The 17,919-nt window shown below is 34.1% G+C and overlaps 1 protein-coding gene and 3 non-coding genes across 4 annotated transcripts; 1 reads left to right on the top strand and 3 right to left on the bottom strand.

Annotated features, from left to right (window-relative positions):
• Positions 1-3,422: 3,422 nt before the first annotated feature.
• On the bottom strand, positions 3,423-3,574 carry LOC114579604. Its single transcript, XR_003700673.1, has one exon. It is a non-coding gene; the product is annotated as a small nucleolar RNA snoR2/U65 (small nucleolar RNA).
• Positions 3,575-3,655: 81 nt separating this feature from the next.
• LOC114579603 lies at positions 3,656-3,751 on the bottom strand. The gene has a single exon (XR_003700672.1). It is a non-coding gene; the product is annotated as a small nucleolar RNA snoR77Y (small nucleolar RNA).
• Positions 3,752-3,840: 89 nt separating this feature from the next.
• Positions 3,841-3,969, bottom strand: LOC114579602. Its single transcript, XR_003700671.1, has one exon. It is a non-coding gene; the product is annotated as a small nucleolar RNA Z112 (small nucleolar RNA).
• A 5,222-nt stretch (positions 3,970-9,191) lies between these two features.
• Positions 9,192-10,167, top strand: LOC110108566 (RING-H2 finger protein ATL2-like). Its single transcript, XM_020839257.2, has one exon. The coding sequence runs from the start codon at positions 9,254-9,256 to the stop codon at positions 10,022-10,024; it is 771 nt and encodes a 256-aa protein (XP_020694916.1). The 5' UTR covers positions 9,192-9,253; the 3' UTR covers positions 10,025-10,167.
• The last annotated feature ends 7,752 nt before the right edge of the window (positions 10,168-17,919 follow it).

Raw genomic sequence — 17,919 nt, 5'->3', positions numbered from 1 at the left:
AATAGATGTAGGGAACTTATAAACTCATTATTAATTCTATCCTAAATCAAAATAATTGTTGATACCAAGGTTTTAAAAATCGAATTAGACTGGTCAAGCCAACCAATTCAATTGTGAACTAGTTACAAGGCTGGTCTGATCCACTCTGTAAATCGCTAATGCATCTAACCATATCGAACCGATCAGAACTGCTGGTTCATACGACAAACTGATTCTTTTGAACAAGGCAGTTCAATTACAAATTTTATTAATAATTAAATGCATAAATTTATAATTAAAGATTAAATATTAAATAATTTTCTTAAATAAATAAATTATATTATATTTAAAATATTTAATTTTTTGTATTTATTTACCTCAAACCACCATAAAACATATTCACATGACCCTGCTATTTCACTGCTGGTTCATACGACAAACTGATTCTTTTGAACAAGGCAGTTCAATTACAAATTTTATTAATAATTAAATGCATAAATTTATAATTAAAGATTAAATATTAAATAATTTTCTTAAATAAATAAATTATATTATATTTAAAATATTTAATTTTTTGTATTTATTTACCTCAAACCACCATAAAACATATTCACATGACCCTGCTATTTCATGTGAGCTCTTAGCTAGGGCTGCAAACGAACCGAGCCGAGTTGAGTATGTGAGTGTTCATGTTTGTGTTCATTAATATCAGCTTGTTCAAGTTTAGTTCATATTTGTTCGAGCTTTATTATTTATGTTCATGTTTGATTCATTTAAATTAATGAGTGTTCATGTTCGGTTCATGTTCAGTTCATGTTCAATTCGTTTAGTGCTTATCGAGCTTTAAACAAACAAATATGAACGAGCTATAAACGAGCTCTACTTTTAGATGTTCATTAACTTAACAAATGAGCTTTATTGAGCTTCCTAACAAACGATTACATCGAGCATGTTCGCAAACATATTTAATAATTTTTTTAAAACTTTTAAACAAACACGTTCATGAACATATCTATGAACAAATACATTTATAATAAAATAAAAACAACTGTTTATGTAAAATAAAAATAACATTAATCAATATGAATATGTTTTTAAATAAAGCTTACATGTTGCATATTCTATAATCAAATACTAATTAATTTTATCGAGCTTATTCACAAGTTCAAAATCGAATATGAATCAGGCTTTTGTCGAGCTTAATGTCGAGTTTGTTCACGAGCTTCAAATGATGTTGTTCGCGAACATAAATGAGCCGAACACATTAGTGTTCAAGTTTATTTATTTAAGAATCGAGTATTTAAAATATTGTTCAATTTTATTTGTTTTATTAATTAAACAATCACAAATGAGCTTTAATCAAACCAAAGAACGAGTAGCTCATCGAACGTTTGGTTCGCTTGCTTTTAGCATAAAGAAACTAAAAAAACTATATAAACAATAAATACTTCATGTAAAGTATTTATGATATAATGTCCATAAAACTTCTTTTTAAATAAACATTTTAATTAATTATTTATAATGTAAATAGTATTTATTTATTAGTTAATAATAATAATTTATTTATTTATACACTAAAAATGAGAGCTCTTTTTTTTTTTTGGAACATTTATGCCATTTAAAGCAAACTCACACACACAACGTATACACATAGACTCGAACCCTGGACCTCTTAATTGGAAGCCTAAGCTCTCAACCAATAGGCCAAAGAAAATTGTAAATGAAAGCTCTTAAAGAAGTGCTATAGAAAATTCTAAAAAAGAAAGGGATTAATAATGTATATATTCAAGTTATTAAAGATATATATGCTGGAGCTATTACTTGTGCTCAAACACTCTTAAGATGGTTTGACCAAGTATTTTTCAATTTCAATTGGATTACATCAAGGATCAACCTTTAAGCCCACAACTTTTTTACATTAGTCATAGATGTTCTTATTAGAGATTTACAAGAAGATTTTCCCCGGTGTATGCTTTTTGCTGATAATATTCTTCTTGTTGATAAGACTAAAGTGAAAGTTGAAGGTAAACTTTAATTATGGAGGTGAACCTTAGAGTCTAAATTTTTTTCATTTAAGTATATCTAAAATTGAATGCATAGAATATAATTTTAATAGTAATAGATTTAATGGGGTATTTACGACTTTGACCGATCAAGTCAATAAGAGATGGTGAAATAGATGATATATTATTAGTAGAATTCAAGTTGGATGGATGGAGTGGAGAAATGCATTAAACTTGTTGTGTGATAGAAAAGTATCACTCAAACTAAAGAGAAAATTCTATACGATGATGATTAGACCTGCAATGCTTTATGGCACAAAATTTTGGCCATTAAAAGAGAATCATAATATTTAGTTAAATGTTGTATAGATGAAAATGCTTAGGTGGATAAGTGGGTGTACTCGTAGATTAAATGGTTTGATCACATAAAATCACGATCTTCCGATGACTCTTAAGAATAGATGTATTAAATTTAAATGTGAAATCAATTCTTAACATAACACAAGAAAAAAACACATAGTGAGAGGAAGGCTTGATGTTATTCTTGTTTGTTGTATGTATTATAAAAAATAATTTTATCTATTTATAAATTAATAATAATTTATATTAAATTTTTAAAATAAATTTTTTGATTAATTATGTAAATTTTATATTTTACAAATTTTTATTTCATTATATTTTCTATCGTCATTAATTTTAATAATTTTTTATAATATTATTATTTATTCCATCATCTAATTCATCTTAATATCTTGAGATTCTAATGAACATTCAATTCATAGTTTATCAATCTCTTGTACAAATAGATCATTCCACAAACTTTTTAGGTGTTTTAACTTTGAAACTTATCTATCAATCAACTACATCTATCATATTTAAAGAGAAAGAAGTGCTACCGAACTAAGACAATCTTGAAGATCCATCTACCCTTTAAAATCAAGTAAACTTTGAAGAAAAAACTGGATCTTTGTAAGAATTTGAATAATCATGCTGTGATTTTCTCTCAAAGCTTTTCCAATGGATAGCTGCCTTGGTCACTTTCGTTTATTTTCTCCTCTTATGGCTAATTAATTATAATCCCTCTGAATCTTTAATATGGGGGCATTTCTGCTAAATCATGGCATCTGAGATGGAAATTTGACAAGATGAGCAATTCATTATCGATTTCTGCACAGCAGCTGCGATGATACACAATACAAGCAGCCTCTTCATTCAATCCTAGGACAAATATCAATTGATTTTATAGCAATTTCTGGAATCGAGGAAAATGAAAACAAACACAGCACAAATACGAGAAAAGAAAAAAAGTTTATAGTTGCAGTGGAAATGCAATCAGGTTATACGCATAAAGAAAAATCGCTAATGCAACGGAAACAAATGTTTGTAATTTAAGATCTATGAACTTTCGCTAGGGCTTCAAAGAAAGAAACCCGTGAGCACAAATATAATCGCACAAAACGGCTCTGTGAACGGATGAAAAAGCCAATCCACAGGTTCCTATATACATGCGAAGCGCAGAAGAAGCTTTCTTTACGCCCGATCATAGCATCACCGGTCAGAGCATATAGCTACCAGCTATGTGGCATCAGGCGCTTTAGATTTAAAAATAAAAAGTAGAAACACGATTTTCTAACCTAATTAAAGATCGAAATGCTAGATTTAACAAGGATATGACTAAGCCTCAGAAAGCCAGGTTGTTTCGCATCAGAATTAGGTTTTGACAACCTCAGCCGGTAATTCCAACTTGATAAGCAATTCCTCATTGGCTTAACTCTGATTAGATTTGCAGAATAAAAATCGACATGAAAAATTATTAAAGAAAAGGAAGAACTAAAAGACAATCCATAAATGGTTATCGAACTCTCAGAGACCCAATTATAATCACACAAGCAGCAGATATGATCCGACATTCGACAGATAGATCTGCTGCTGATTAAATTGTCAGACGGCACTTCCTATCTTAAGGTCTCTTTATCTTCATTGAGAATCGCAAACCCTAAAGCCTTGAACAAACATCTAACACCCTAAAAAATAAAAATAAAAAAGGATCTCCATCTTCGGCTCTTAGTTTTTTTACCTTCTTCACTTCGAAGGAAAAACGAAAAAGAAATAAAGTTGAAAACAGTAAGCCAAAGAATTCCAGCAGAAAGCGGCGAGGAGGTAATGAAAGGAGTGGCTTTGAGAACCCTTTTATGGGAAACCCTAATGCAAAGGTACGATCACCTAGAGGTGTGTTTACCTCCCGTAATTTGCCAATATATTTTCCGTAAAACCTTCTATTTTTTATAAACGCGATAATTGTAATATATAGCTTATTCAACATTTTTTAGTGATTTAGATATACCTGAATGTATGCTTTGCTTAAATAAATAAATATATTCATGAAATTGTTTTTATGATCAAAGAAGTTATTCATATAAAAAAATAGGTGTGTTTACCTCCTTCGCATGTGTTTACTCTCATTGAATATATTATATAAACACAACTTATTCTAAAATGTCAATTAAAATATATATTTTCAAGTTATTTTGATCTTTGAAAAATTTTATAATTGTTTGACTCACTATAGAGATCTCTTAAATTATGCAACACATATTTTGACCTACAATATATAAAATATTTTTTAGATATTATAAGTCTGATTTACGAATCATACCAAAAAAATTTGAAAAATACTTTAAAATGAAAAAATATGATAATGTACATAGAGTGCTGTGTCGTAGTACTTTCGAGTGCATCGGTACTGAGAGCTGTGTGGTGCTAGAAATATAGTTGTGTCACTAAGAGTTTTGGTCTGCAATAATACTGGATTCAACGTACATTACAACAATGCTGATCGGGTTCCTTAGATGCTAGACACTAAAATAAATTTTTATATATTTTAATATAAATCTCTTCCATTCACTCTTTGCGTCACTCTTACGTTGTTTGCTTCGTCAAGAAGAAAGAAAAAAAAAGGAGAAGAGAAGGGAGAGGAAGAGGATAGAGAGAATATTGCTTTGGGTCATTTTCATCTACCCTTCATATCACAAATTTTATTTTAATGAAGTAAATGATTATATTCTTACTCATATTTTTGATAGTTTTAATTTTTAAAGATTTTATCTCTCCTACATATACTAAAAATTATTTTCTCTTAATTTATCGTATAACTTTTTGTATATGATAGATATGATCCTCACAAATAAATTGGCTATAATATTCCTAAATTTCGCTAGATAAAATGAAAGTTGTGACTTTTGAAGCTATTAGAAAGTATAAACATTTCCATGTATTCATATATTTCATGTTGCATTTTATATATCAAAGACAGATCGATGCAAATGATATATGATAAATGTGGCGTTTGCATGTAAGTAAGGAATACTAACTGTTAAAAAAGATAATATCTTGCATATGAAGGTGGGACAATAGAATTTTTATTTAAATAAAAGGTTTGTCGTGTTATTGGACTCTGGACGGCGTACCAAGCAGTATCGAGCAGTACTGAACTTGGAACCAAGCAATATCGAACAGTACTCAGCTTCGTACTGAGCAGTACCGAGTTTAGTACTGCTAGGTACTGCTAAGTATCGAGCTCAGTACCGAATAGGGGGTGATGTGGCTTATTTTCATTGAGCTCTAGCGACATATGTGCTCTGGACCCAATAATTTCCCATTCTACTCAAGCATAAATTAAACAGTTGGCTCCACTGAATTATTTCCACTAATTCATGCCTAATTCGTGCCACCATCCACATTGGCTGACCGGATTCGCAATCACGACTGACCCGAGTGCACGCGGATCGCTACCTGAGGATTACGCCAAACATTTGATATTTTCCCCTCTTGGATGCGAATAATGTCAGACTTTTTGACAATTTTCTCTCACACATCATGTCTACAAACCATACCAAACATATTTGTATCTTGGTTTATTCCTAAATATTCTCTTAATCATGCCCCTTCTACAAATTATATTATCCTTTTTTAAAATTTTCAGTCCCAAATAAAAACCTTAAACTATGGTCTTGATTTGTCATCATTTTGGTCATACAAAGTATTCATAAATGATCATACAAAGTATTCATTGAGTCAGATTCTCCTGTTTTGTCAAATTTCTCCTAATACGCTCTGCTCTGCTATGGTTTTTTGTAGCCCTCTTCCTATTGCGATTGCCGTCGCTGCTTTTGCCGGTGCTAATTTCTGGGGAATTTTTCATTTTCCTCCTGTCCCCTTGTGCTTGTGATTTTTCATTTTTTTCCCGATTCGTCCACCTCCGCTCAGCGGAATGGCCATGAATCGGTTGGTCGCTCTTGATTTTTTAGATGGGTCGATCAAATCTCGCTCTTTCCTTTATGCTTTATCGGGAACTTCCTCCGCTGTGTGTTTTCTCGACCTAAAATCTTTTACCTTTCATGGATTGCCTTCACTGTGGATATTGAAGGAAGAGATTCTTTTGCTTGCGACTCCTCTTCAATTTATGTTAGTTGACTATTTTCCTTCTCGCCGACCTAGTCTTGAATCTACTCAGAAGTTTTTTTTTTTTTTCATCTCAAGCTAAATGGAGATTTCTTGGTTACTTTGTTGGATCATTCACATGCATTGATTAAGTTGGTTAATGGTCTTGACTATAGCAGATTTTTTTTGCCATAGATCTTACTTTGTTAGCAAATGCTACATGAAATTGATCAAATGACCTCCTAGTTGATATTGGTGTGGAGTCTCCGATTATCCTCATTTGGATATCATTCTCTAACTTGCAGCCACATCTATTCTCCCCCCGTATCCTTCATGGTATGGGATTGTTGTTTGGTCAACCATTAAAAGTTGATAATGCTACTTCTTTTGGCTCTCATCACTATGTAGCGAGTGTTTTGATTGAGCTTAACATTACCAAAAAAATTTCTTGATAGAGTGTGGCTAGGTATTAAAATTTTTTGGTACATTCAACATGTTGTGATGGAGGATTTCCCTCAGTTTTGTGCTCAATGTAAATGTATCACTCATTTGAAGGGTGATTGTCGCCCCATTCCTACCTCTGTATCGGTGACAGTTAATACTATTGCTACTAATCCTAGTAATGTTAATTTTAGTTCTGATGGGAATACAACAGGTGTTTTGAAAATTTTGGATAATATAGCAACTTTGATGCTTGTTTTGTCGATTACTATTGTGGTGGTTAATGAGGATAATTGTTTTTTAACAGTTAATAAGGAGGATGTTGGTATTGGTGTTGTCGGTCACACTAACAAGGTCACTGCTTCGTTGACTGTTGTTTTGCATGTGGCATTTTCTTGTAGAAATAGAGAGGGTGCAAATGAGCTAGGTTTTGGGAGCCAACACTTGCATGGTTAACCTTATAGCTAGTCCCATTGCGTCACCTAGTTCTAATGTAGGCGATGGTGTTATTGTTGTTGTTGTTGTGGATTATGATGTTAATTTTGTTCCGTTGGAACCTAGGATATGTGAAACTGTCAGCCCTATGGGTGTTTTAGTTTCTGGCATGGCTGTTGAGATTAGAGATGTTGGGTTTGGTTTGGTTTGGATGCTCCTGATGTTCTTGTTTTATATGGTGAAGATCTTTTGGATATGAATGTTGAAGTGCCTCTCATAGATGTTCCCATTTCTCTTGTATCTAATGATGCTTTGTTTGCTCAATTAGCTTTCAAATCATAGGAAGATAAGGTGGTTCAAGGTGACTGGTTAGCTGATTGTGATTCTTCAGCTAATTGTAATGCTTTGGAGGAAATTGATGTGCAAGGGGTGGACGATCGGGAAATTTATGACTTAAATGTTATTTAAATTGCTGAGGATGATTATTTTAAAAAAGTTGGTAAAGGTAAACGGCGGAAATCCAAAAAGAATTAATCGTCTTTTTGGATCTTTTTTCCTTTTTTTGCTTTTTGGGTTCTCTTTCGCTTGGGTTGTTGTCTGTTTACCTCTTTGCTCTTTGTGCTTTTCCCGGATTGTTTGGGGTATTTTAGGCCTAGTTCGTTGTTGACTATTGGGGTTGAGGTTCTTTTATTTTCTGCCTAGGCTAGCTGGATTTGTTTTGGTGCGCTGTTGTTTGTCTTCTTGGAGTTTGGTGGCTCGCAGTTGGCTCTATTAGTTTCATGGTGTGTTGTTGGCTTTTTGTCTTCTTTTACAGGTTTCTTTTTTATGTTATTCATGTAGTTTGTTGTTTGGATTGTTCGTGTGGCTTCATTTTAGGTGGATGTACTCATGTCTGATGCTTCCTTTGACCGGCTTGCTCTTCTTGTGTTTTTCTTATTAGCTATTTCTTTTACTTAATTTTTGTAATACGAAGAACCACCGACTCATATGTTTATTTCAAAGGTCTTATTTTTAGTGAGTTTTTAGTTTTTTAAGGACTTATAATTTTCTTTTTAATTAACATGTAGGCTCTTATAAGAGTTTTATCTAAGAAAAAAAGGCCAAACAGAGTGAAATATGAGAAATTGTCTTGAAATGCTTCGGCTTCACATGACCTGCAAGGAAGAAAGATAAAAGGAAAACAGAGAGCAACATCGAGAGATAGGAGGAAAGCTTCTCTTTCACTACTCCTTCCTGTGGCTACAGGAGATATATAAATACAAAGTGTAAACTGATCCCAACGGTTGGATCAAGCAGTTAATCAACAACGGTTAGGATTAGCTTAGTACAAGCATTAGGCTGCAATGGCAGAAAGAGGTGGCTGTAGATCATCATTGCAACAGCTGTGGCAGGATAAGCACCACAACTTATCTCTTCAACTTATCAAAATACACTAACTTCATGTTTACCTGGCAACATACGCCAAAGTTCTTAAGAAAAAGAAGTAACTTTAAAAAATATTTAAATAATATCTAACATTTATTTTATATTTTTTTCAAGATTAATCCCCCTATGATAAAATACGAAGAAAAATCCTTAGAGGCAACCTATCCCACACTCAAAATTGGTCAAAAATGGCTTCTTTTCCCACAGCAAATGGCAAGTCATCCAATTTTTTTCTCTAATTTTTTTCAACCGAATTTATACGTTAAGCTCATCCTTAATTATTTTAAATACTAACTAGAGTTAATATTTTATTTAGTATTAATCAATATAAATTAAATTTTACACTGCAAATTACTAATAATATTAAATAGTAATGATCCAATAAAAACCTGCAATTACGCTCCAAAAAAAAAAAAAAAAACTCGCCTCCACGGCATCTCCTTCTTCACGGCCGTCGGGGTATATATCTCAGTTTTCTGAACCAAAGGAATCACCTTTCCTCACCTCTTCGAGCTTCCGAGTTCACTACCATGTCGACAATGGCGCCGGCCATGAATCACAACGCCATCACTCTATCCGGCGCGATCATGGTGGCTGCCGTCGTCGTAATCTTCTTGCTCTTTGTCCTCTTCCTCATTTTCTACCTCCGCTCAAGCCTCTATCTCGGTGCAGACCACACACTTGAAAACTCCTCTACCCACTTTGCTGGCGGAAATCGCCCCTCTGTGTTCCGTCGAGCTCTCCACCCTGCCGTTCTTAAGTCACTCCCAGTAACCGTCTTCAGCTCTGTGGACTTCAAGAACGGTGTTGAGTGCGCTGTTTGCATCTCCGAGCTAACTGAAGGAGAGCTCTTCCGGTTTCTTCCCGGCTGCCGCCACGGTTTCCATCTCGAGTGCATTGATTTGTGGTTTAGCTCGAATTCCACCTGCCCTGTATGCCGGAGCTCAGTTGAATTGCCAAAAAAGGTAATTTTAAACAATGCGGAGCAGAGTTGCTCTGTAAATACCAGATCTTTGCAAGTAGATTGTTCAGGAGAAGGGTGTTCAAGGAGACCTGGTGTATTGGAGGTAGAGATACCGATAAATGCGGTAGAAAGTTCTTCTTTTTCGTTGCAATCGAGTGAGATTCCAGCGTCGGAGGAGGTAAAGTCGCCGACTTTGGCGAGTGTGAGGTCGTTGAAGAGGATAGTAGATGAGGGAAGCAGAGGAGTGAGCTCTGGGTGCTGCTCAAGAGGATGGGATGTTGAGCAGGGGCTGCCGCCGTCGGAAGCAGCTGCGGTGGCTAGAATTGAAGTAGAATGAGAGGAGAGATTATCAAGTTAGAATTTTGATTGAGAAATCTGAAACTATAAGAATTGGTGAATTCGATCTGAAGAAAACAGTCAGTCGATTCATGTAAGAGAAGAACAAACTGATTTTAAAGTACTTTGTGATGGTGGAGACGAGTTTCTCTTCTATTGAGGCGTTGGAGATGCCAAAGCTGCCATTTTAAGTGATGGCTTTTACTTCAGAAGACAGTCAAATGTGTGGCTTGTATATATATTCTCATCAACTCGATTCTATTCAGTATTGAATTCCCCTGTTTTTTTTTTTATATTCATTTCTCTGTTCTGATCATGGTTTTGGTAACTTTATTGAAAATAATAATTTTTAAAGTTCACTAATTCGGAAGCTGCTTATGCTAATTTCACATTAAAGAAATTATTATGTGCAGATGCCGAACGATAATTGGAGACCAATAAAAATATGTCACGTTACACTTTTATTGTACAGCGGCTCGGTACTACTAGGTACCGCCGCTCGGTACTATTCGGTACCACGACATCAGGACGTCGAGCTGCGTCCGGCGTCTGCAAAGAATAATTTCTTAAGAGCCTCCTACATGGATTTGACATTTTAAATTGACTTACCTTGCACCATCCAATTTATCTTGATATGTTGGTTATGAGTTTTGACTCTCAACTAAGAAGTATTAGTTTCGAAGTTTACGTATGTGATGTGTGCATGTGTTTCACGAGAGAAATGAAAAATCTTATCATGGACTGAGCTTGGGCTAGTCATTTATGTATCCGGATTTATTTGAGATCTTGATGATCCAGGTGTGGGGCTAATAAATAAGGCCTGCACTTATTGCCATGGATGTTGATTGAAAGCAATATACAAGGGCTATAAGCGGGCCAGGTGGTTGCAGAATTATTTTTCGCCTCTTTATTTGGTGAAATAGAGAGTTGGTGGAGGAAATGTGATTGTCTAGGTTCATGAGAGAAATGATTGAGTTGTTACATAAAAGAAACATACACGAAATCTTGATAAAAAAGACAGAACGGTTTCACATAGCTCTTATTGATTTGTTGATTGAGAGCTTTGATTATCCTAAATAAAAAGAAAAGAAAGATTTCTTAATGACTTAGTAGATTTATTAGACTCAAGAGCTTATATAAGATTTGTAAAAATGCTCTCCTTAATTGTTCCACTTTGATTTTTTGACATTTTGACTAAGAAATCTGATGTAGTACCTAAAGCTATACCGGCAGCACACTATACCGGTTCCCTAACTGTCAGATACGCCTCCCACTACCTCACTCTCTTACATGTTATTTTAGTACCTGATGCAATAGTTTGTTTTTATTTCTACGTTTTCTTTTATAACATTTTTAATTTAATAGAAGAAATACATATAGGAAAAGGAGGACCAAAACTTGTAGACAATTTTTCATACTACACTTATCAATACTACAGTTCCTGGAGCATACAGCTCCTTCCCTGTTATTGTGCTTGTGCTTGCAATTTTTGCCTCCAGCTCTACGTAGATCCTTCGGTGCTATCAAAATCTCCCCTCAATAAACAGCTCATGACATAACTTGGGTTGTTTATTGATAGATATCAAGACTTCTTCTAGCTAAGTGCTTTGTTTTGAAATTTTGAAATCTACTAAAAAAATGAAGCCTTAATTGCTAGTTAGAGTTGAATATTATGTTGGTTGATAATAAAGTATGAGTAGAAACTTCTTTGTAAGTCTTGAATTGAAATCAAAGTTATAGTGATTTTCTAAGTATTTTATTTCACTCTTAATCATTTTAAGGGTGAATAGTTGTGGTTAATTTAGGAGGATTATTTTTGAGGTTTTCAAATAGATTTAGGCTTCGTTTGGGGCGACTTTTTTATTGTTTTTTAAAACAATTTTTTAGTATAAAAATTTTAATTTTTGTACTAGGAAGCTGCTTTAAGAAGCAGAAAAAAAGTCATCCCAAACGATGCCTTAGTTTAATGGTGTATTCTTCCCTTAAATACTATCCTACTCCAACTCTAAGTTTAGCTCTAAGTTCTAAGCTCTAGATCCCCTTTAGGTGAATAGTTGTGGTTAATTTAATAGTATTTTGGGAGAGACATTTTTATAAATCCAACCAAATTTCTAAAATACTCCACCGATCAATCTATATTGAATGTTGTTTTCATAGAATTTTTATTCATTATTTAAGTGCCTTATAAGCTCTAGAATCGAGTGATAGCGGACGTGTTGTTCCTCTGATCATAATGCTCATTTTGATTATAAGCATGCCATATTTAGAGATTATTTGACAGTTAAATTAAAGCTTCAAAGTTTTCAATTGCAATCTAAGGGTTTGATTTAGGCTTATTTTGGCTCGAATCCAATCATTTTTAATGTTGTTGGATTCATCTCTTCAAGTTATTTGACTATAAGTTTACTGAAATTAAATTTCATATGATTCTGAATTTGACTATGGAAATTCCAACACATTGCAACAATATCTGTGTCCAATTAGCAAAATTTTTTATGATGTACCAAACTTAATTAGAGTCCTCCAACATATGTTAGGAGAATTGAAGAGTACAAATTGTGATATATAATTTTTTGAATTAGAAATTTTTTAGAATAGTTCTTTAATATAATTTTTTTTTAAAATTAAAATTTTTTATTGTGCAATAAACACAAAAAATAATAATAAATACGAAATCACATAACAAACAACACGAAGAACACAACGATTTACATGGTTCCACGAAAATGTCTACTTCTATGGGTATGACATGATGATTTAGCTATATTGGAGAAACAAATAGGATTACAATTTGACTCTCTTACATACAACATCACTCAAACCTCTCTATTTATAGATTTGAGGTAAAAAAAATAAGAAAAAAAAAAATCTTAATATGATCCTCAATCAAATCCCCAATCAAACCAATTATTTAGAGAGAAAAAATCAGCTCCTTAACTAATACATTAGTTGGACATCAAAGTTTTCCAAAATAAAGCTGATTTGAATTTGAAAATAATTTCAAATCAACAATTTTTATACTAAAAAGCTGCTTTTGAAAGTATTAAGAAATTCGTTCCAAATGAAGCCTCAATTTGGGGAATAATTATTAGGTCAAGACACCTGACGTAGCTCTACATCCGGACGCAAATAACATGTCGGCACATGCTCTTACTTTTTACCGCGCGGCCCGATGACCATACCCGGAATGGAACCCGGTATTTCTATGTTCGTGTATTGCTAGGTATTGCTCGGTATTGCTAGGTATCGCTTGGCAATAACGAGAAATACCGCTGTGTCAAGACCAATACCGAGCAATACCTAGCAATGCCGAGTAAAACCTAGCAAAACCGGGATATTGCTCCGTATTGCTCGTTATTGCTAGGTATTGGACTTGAGAAAGCGGTATTTCTCGTTATTGCCGACCAATACCGAGCAATACCTAGCAATACGTACCCCGGTTTGCACAAATCAGCCAATATATAGCAATACCGGGTTGGGGTCGTCGCGAAGCCCGGTAAAGAGTAAGAGCACGTGACGACATATTATTGGCGTCTGGATGTAGAGCTACGTCAGGTGTCCGGACCAAATAAAAGTTCCCATTTGGGACATCCTAAAACAACTTTTTAATACAAATTTTTTTTTTATTCTAAAAACTTTTATACTAAAAAAATATTTTTAAAATAATAAAAAACCTTCCAAAATGTTTCACACCATTAGTCAATTTTATTAAATGTTCTTTATCCGGATTCAAAAGGAGTTGGTCTCCCATTTTTGGGTGATACATTCATTATTTATTGATTGTTTGCGCATAAAATCAGCCCTACAAATCAAGTATGATACATTTTTTTCTATTTAGGCTCTACTCTAAAAAAAAAAAAAACTAAGAGTCCCAATGGTAGGTAGGAAATTAATTGATTTAACAAACACGGATTGTTTGACTATAGAGCGAATTTAAGGAGCAGATTCTTCCTCTCAAACTAATGGATTTCGTAAAAACAAAAAAAAAAAAAAAAAAGGATTCGGAAGTTCGGGATTTAGCATGAAAAGGCGGAATTTTCCGTCTATGGCGGCTTTCATTTGATGTGAGATTTAGTTTTGCATTTTAGGCCGTTTTGCTGGATTTCGCTCAAATCCACCTCAAATCCGGCTTGAATCATGCTACCAAATAGCCCCTTAATATCTGTTTGGGATAGTTTTCTTATAATTGTGTGTTTTTTTTTTCGGCTTTTAGAAATTTATATGATGATATTATGTTAGCTTTTATAATTAGTTCTATTAGTTTGGGGTAGTTATAAAAAGTTGTTGTAATAGTTTAAACTTTTGCTATCGGGATATTATTCGCTTTAATTTAATGGATTTACAGTTTTATCATATTGGTATAATTTACTTGAAGGTCAATCACCCTAAAAATGTTTATGTAAAATAACTGGCTCTAATTATGATTGCCTTCTGTTTGATAGAAAGCTCTAATTTAAACAAGCAGAATTTAAGTAAGCTAGAGCTCAAAGTACTTGATGATATTCTGTCTCAAAGAAATTTGATATGTATTTATAAACATAAAAAATGAGAATTCTTTTTCTCCTCTCAAGAAGATATCTATCTAATTTTGCATTTCTTTTAATTGTACATGGAGACATTTTTTGCTTCTTCTATTGAGAAATAAGAAATGATAGAAATTGATTGACTTCCATGACTTTTTGATTTGGATTGAGTATTAATTAAAGGGAAATATATAATAAAAGACCACTCACATGGCCACATTAATCAAATACAAAGTAAAAGACAAGAAGCAATCTAAACTGATAATTGGATGGGGAGCATATAAATGTGCGGACTAAGACCAACACCGAATTGCCAGGGTATGGCCATCCATAGGAGACAACAAAATCGAAATCGAGAAGCAGCCAAATCAACAAAACGAGCCACACAGGTTGCCAACCAACCCTGGCCATCAACGACGCTTGCAGCAGAGCTGCTTTCTCATCGTTCATGCCGAAACTAAAAGAATCAGACAAGGCAACCAAAGCAACAAAAACCAGAAAAAGAGAAAAATCATCTCTTCTTGGATTTACGTCTACGTTGCGAAATGAACTTATCAAGCGAGCCCGTTTCGATATTGATATAATTATCCCCACTGTCAATCGACATGTCATCCTGCAACCAATCACATTGTCATCTAACCGAATGGGCAATCAAATTAGCATTTGAGATAACCGAAATAGGTACCTCAACAAGTGCCACCTCCTCACCTGCCTCCCCATCAAAAACCATAGCTTGTTCACCATACTTGCCAACAGTCAGAGCCCCATCTTCCACAAGACTAGGACTTTCATTAAAATTCACACAACAGTTGATACCCGACACAGCTACAATGGGAGGAACCAAATTAGGGGAAACTGCCCCATCCACACCACCATACACCACCAATTCATCATCAACACAATCAGTAGGGACATTGACAACTGGAGCATGAACCAGAGAAGATCCAGGGGAATCCACACAATCCAGGACAACACCCGATTCAGTGACCACAAGAGGAGAACCTCCCAAAGAAGGAAAAACAAGAGAAATAGTAACACAAGAGACAACAGGGATATTAGAGCGCTCGAGTAATCTATTCACAACAGAATTAGCACCAATAATACATGCTGGAGCCACTGAAACAATAATAGGGCCATTAGAGGGCTCAGGTAAACCATTTACAACAGAATCAGTACCAACATGGTGACCATCCCCCAACGAATTAGGAGGAGGCAAGGCAAATGAATCAAGGTTATGGTGAAGAATCCTACAACTAGCTTTCGAATGCCCCAAAGCTAAACAGTGCGCACAAAATTCAAGAAATTCTTCAAAAACCACAAATTAAACATACCCAATGCTATCCGGACCTATCCAAATTTTGTCCGGGTACTGTTTGGACACATCCAGTTCAACTAAAATGCGCGCAACAGACGGACATGAACCAATGGAGGTAGCATTATCCATTTTTAAGGGTTTGCCAAAAATCAAGCCTAATCCATGAAGAATACGTGGGGCAAACAAATGAGGCTGAAGGTTAGGGAAGGAAATCCAGTTGGGGATAACTGGCGATTCAATCTCAATATCAAAGGTAAGTGACCATTTAATCAATTTCATATAGCAATTACTCACAAAATATGACCTATGAGCAAAGACTCTACAATAATCCAAATCGTTAAAAAACTTAATCAAAACGTTATGCTGGTTCAGAACAATGACAAAAACATCTCCATTTAGCTTAAGCTTGAAAAAGAAACTCCTAATTGCATCAAGGGATGGCCAGGGAATTTTCCAACTAGAGCAAATTTGAACGGAGCAGCTAATAACTAGATTTCCGCCTTCGAAATCTAAAGAGCAGGCAAACCTCTATGAGAAGAAACATTAAGTTCGAGAAAGACAACAAAAAAAGGCGAAGATTCAAAAAAAGCAACCTTAAACGAAAGAGAGGACGATCCAACAAAAAAATCAAGATCCTGAAAATATGGAGGCGCCATAAAAACAGAAAGAAAATGAAAACGACGTGAAGAGCAGAACAACAAGGAGAAGAAACTTCCCTGAGCCACTCGAGGAGAAGCACCCAGCGCGAAATGCGGAGGAGTGGCCGGAAGGACCGGAAGGGGCGGCTAGGGCGAAGCCTTAGCACACCCCAGAGAGCGAGAGAGAGAGACATCATGTGTTTATTTATTTATTTATTATTCTCGATCATCCACTGTATACTCATATCAGCACCAACCTTATTGTATATCAATCATATCAATTATATTCACCACTCAATTATATCAATCATATTCACCGATCATGTCTATCAATATTTCTATGTTTCTATAATAATTTTTGAAGTATTTCAAACCAATTATAAGAGGTTATGTCACAAATAGCATTAATCAATATCCAAGTCATATTAAAAATACCTTTTATAAAAAATGATGGCAACATTCATGACGTGTTTCTCAATGTTTGCTTATTTAATAGCGAGTCATATTTCAAATATATTGAATCAAGTAGAAGAGTATTTCTCAATGTGTTTTCATGCTCAATTTCTATTAAAACAATGAAAATTTATATATGAAAGAATTCAAAAAAAAGTTAGAAAAATATGAAAAAACTTACAATTCATGTAAACAAAATCTAAGCAAGGAAGCTCAAAATAAAAACAAAAAACTAACTTTTGAGAACAATCCCAAGCAATTGAACAGAAACTGCAGGAGCTTCAATCGAAATCCCACCAGCAGAGGAAAGCCAACACAAATATTCCCATGAAAAAGTGTCCAAAAAACTTCAGCTATAAACAATTTATAAGAACATGAGAATATCAACTTCCAAGGCTACACAAAGCTCCAGATTACAGAGAGACATAAAATTTCTTAGATACAGTAGAGTTCAGTAGAGCAAACAAAACATCGATCATGAATAAAAACCTAAGCCAAATTGCTTAGAAAAATAATCAAACTCTTGAAAAAACATTTGACCAATGCCAACCCAAATGCCTCACAACAAAGAATATCATAGAATCAGATTCTTAATATCATGATAAGATTTCCATAAGGTAATTTTAGCAAGAAGAGCAAGCCGATCTACAGTTGCATCACATTTAATATTACCCGCAAATCTTTTATCATTCCTTTCTCTCCAAGAAATATAAAGTGCAACAAGAAATAAGGAAAAATAGATTCTTTGTATTCTCTCTATATGTGTGTTTGATCTTCTTACAAAGCAAGAACATTAAACTCAATGTCTCTCTACCGCCCTGAATATTCCGGCTCGCAGCAATGATATTTTTATAATTTTATTATTATTAATTTTCATCATTAAATGGAGAGTTTTTTAAACAAATGCTTCTAATATCTTATGAAGGTTATTAAGATCTTAAATTCATTTATTTGATTTGTTAATGGT

The sequence above is a fragment of the Dendrobium catenatum genome, unplaced genomic scaffold (assembly GCF_001605985.2).
Source record: "Dendrobium catenatum unplaced genomic scaffold, ASM160598v2 fragScaff_scaffold_542, whole genome shotgun sequence".
Taxonomy (NCBI): Eukaryota; Viridiplantae; Streptophyta; class Magnoliopsida; order Asparagales; family Orchidaceae; genus Dendrobium; species Dendrobium catenatum.
Note: the sequence above shows the minus strand (reverse complement) of the source record. Positions and strands in the feature narration are given on the sequence as shown.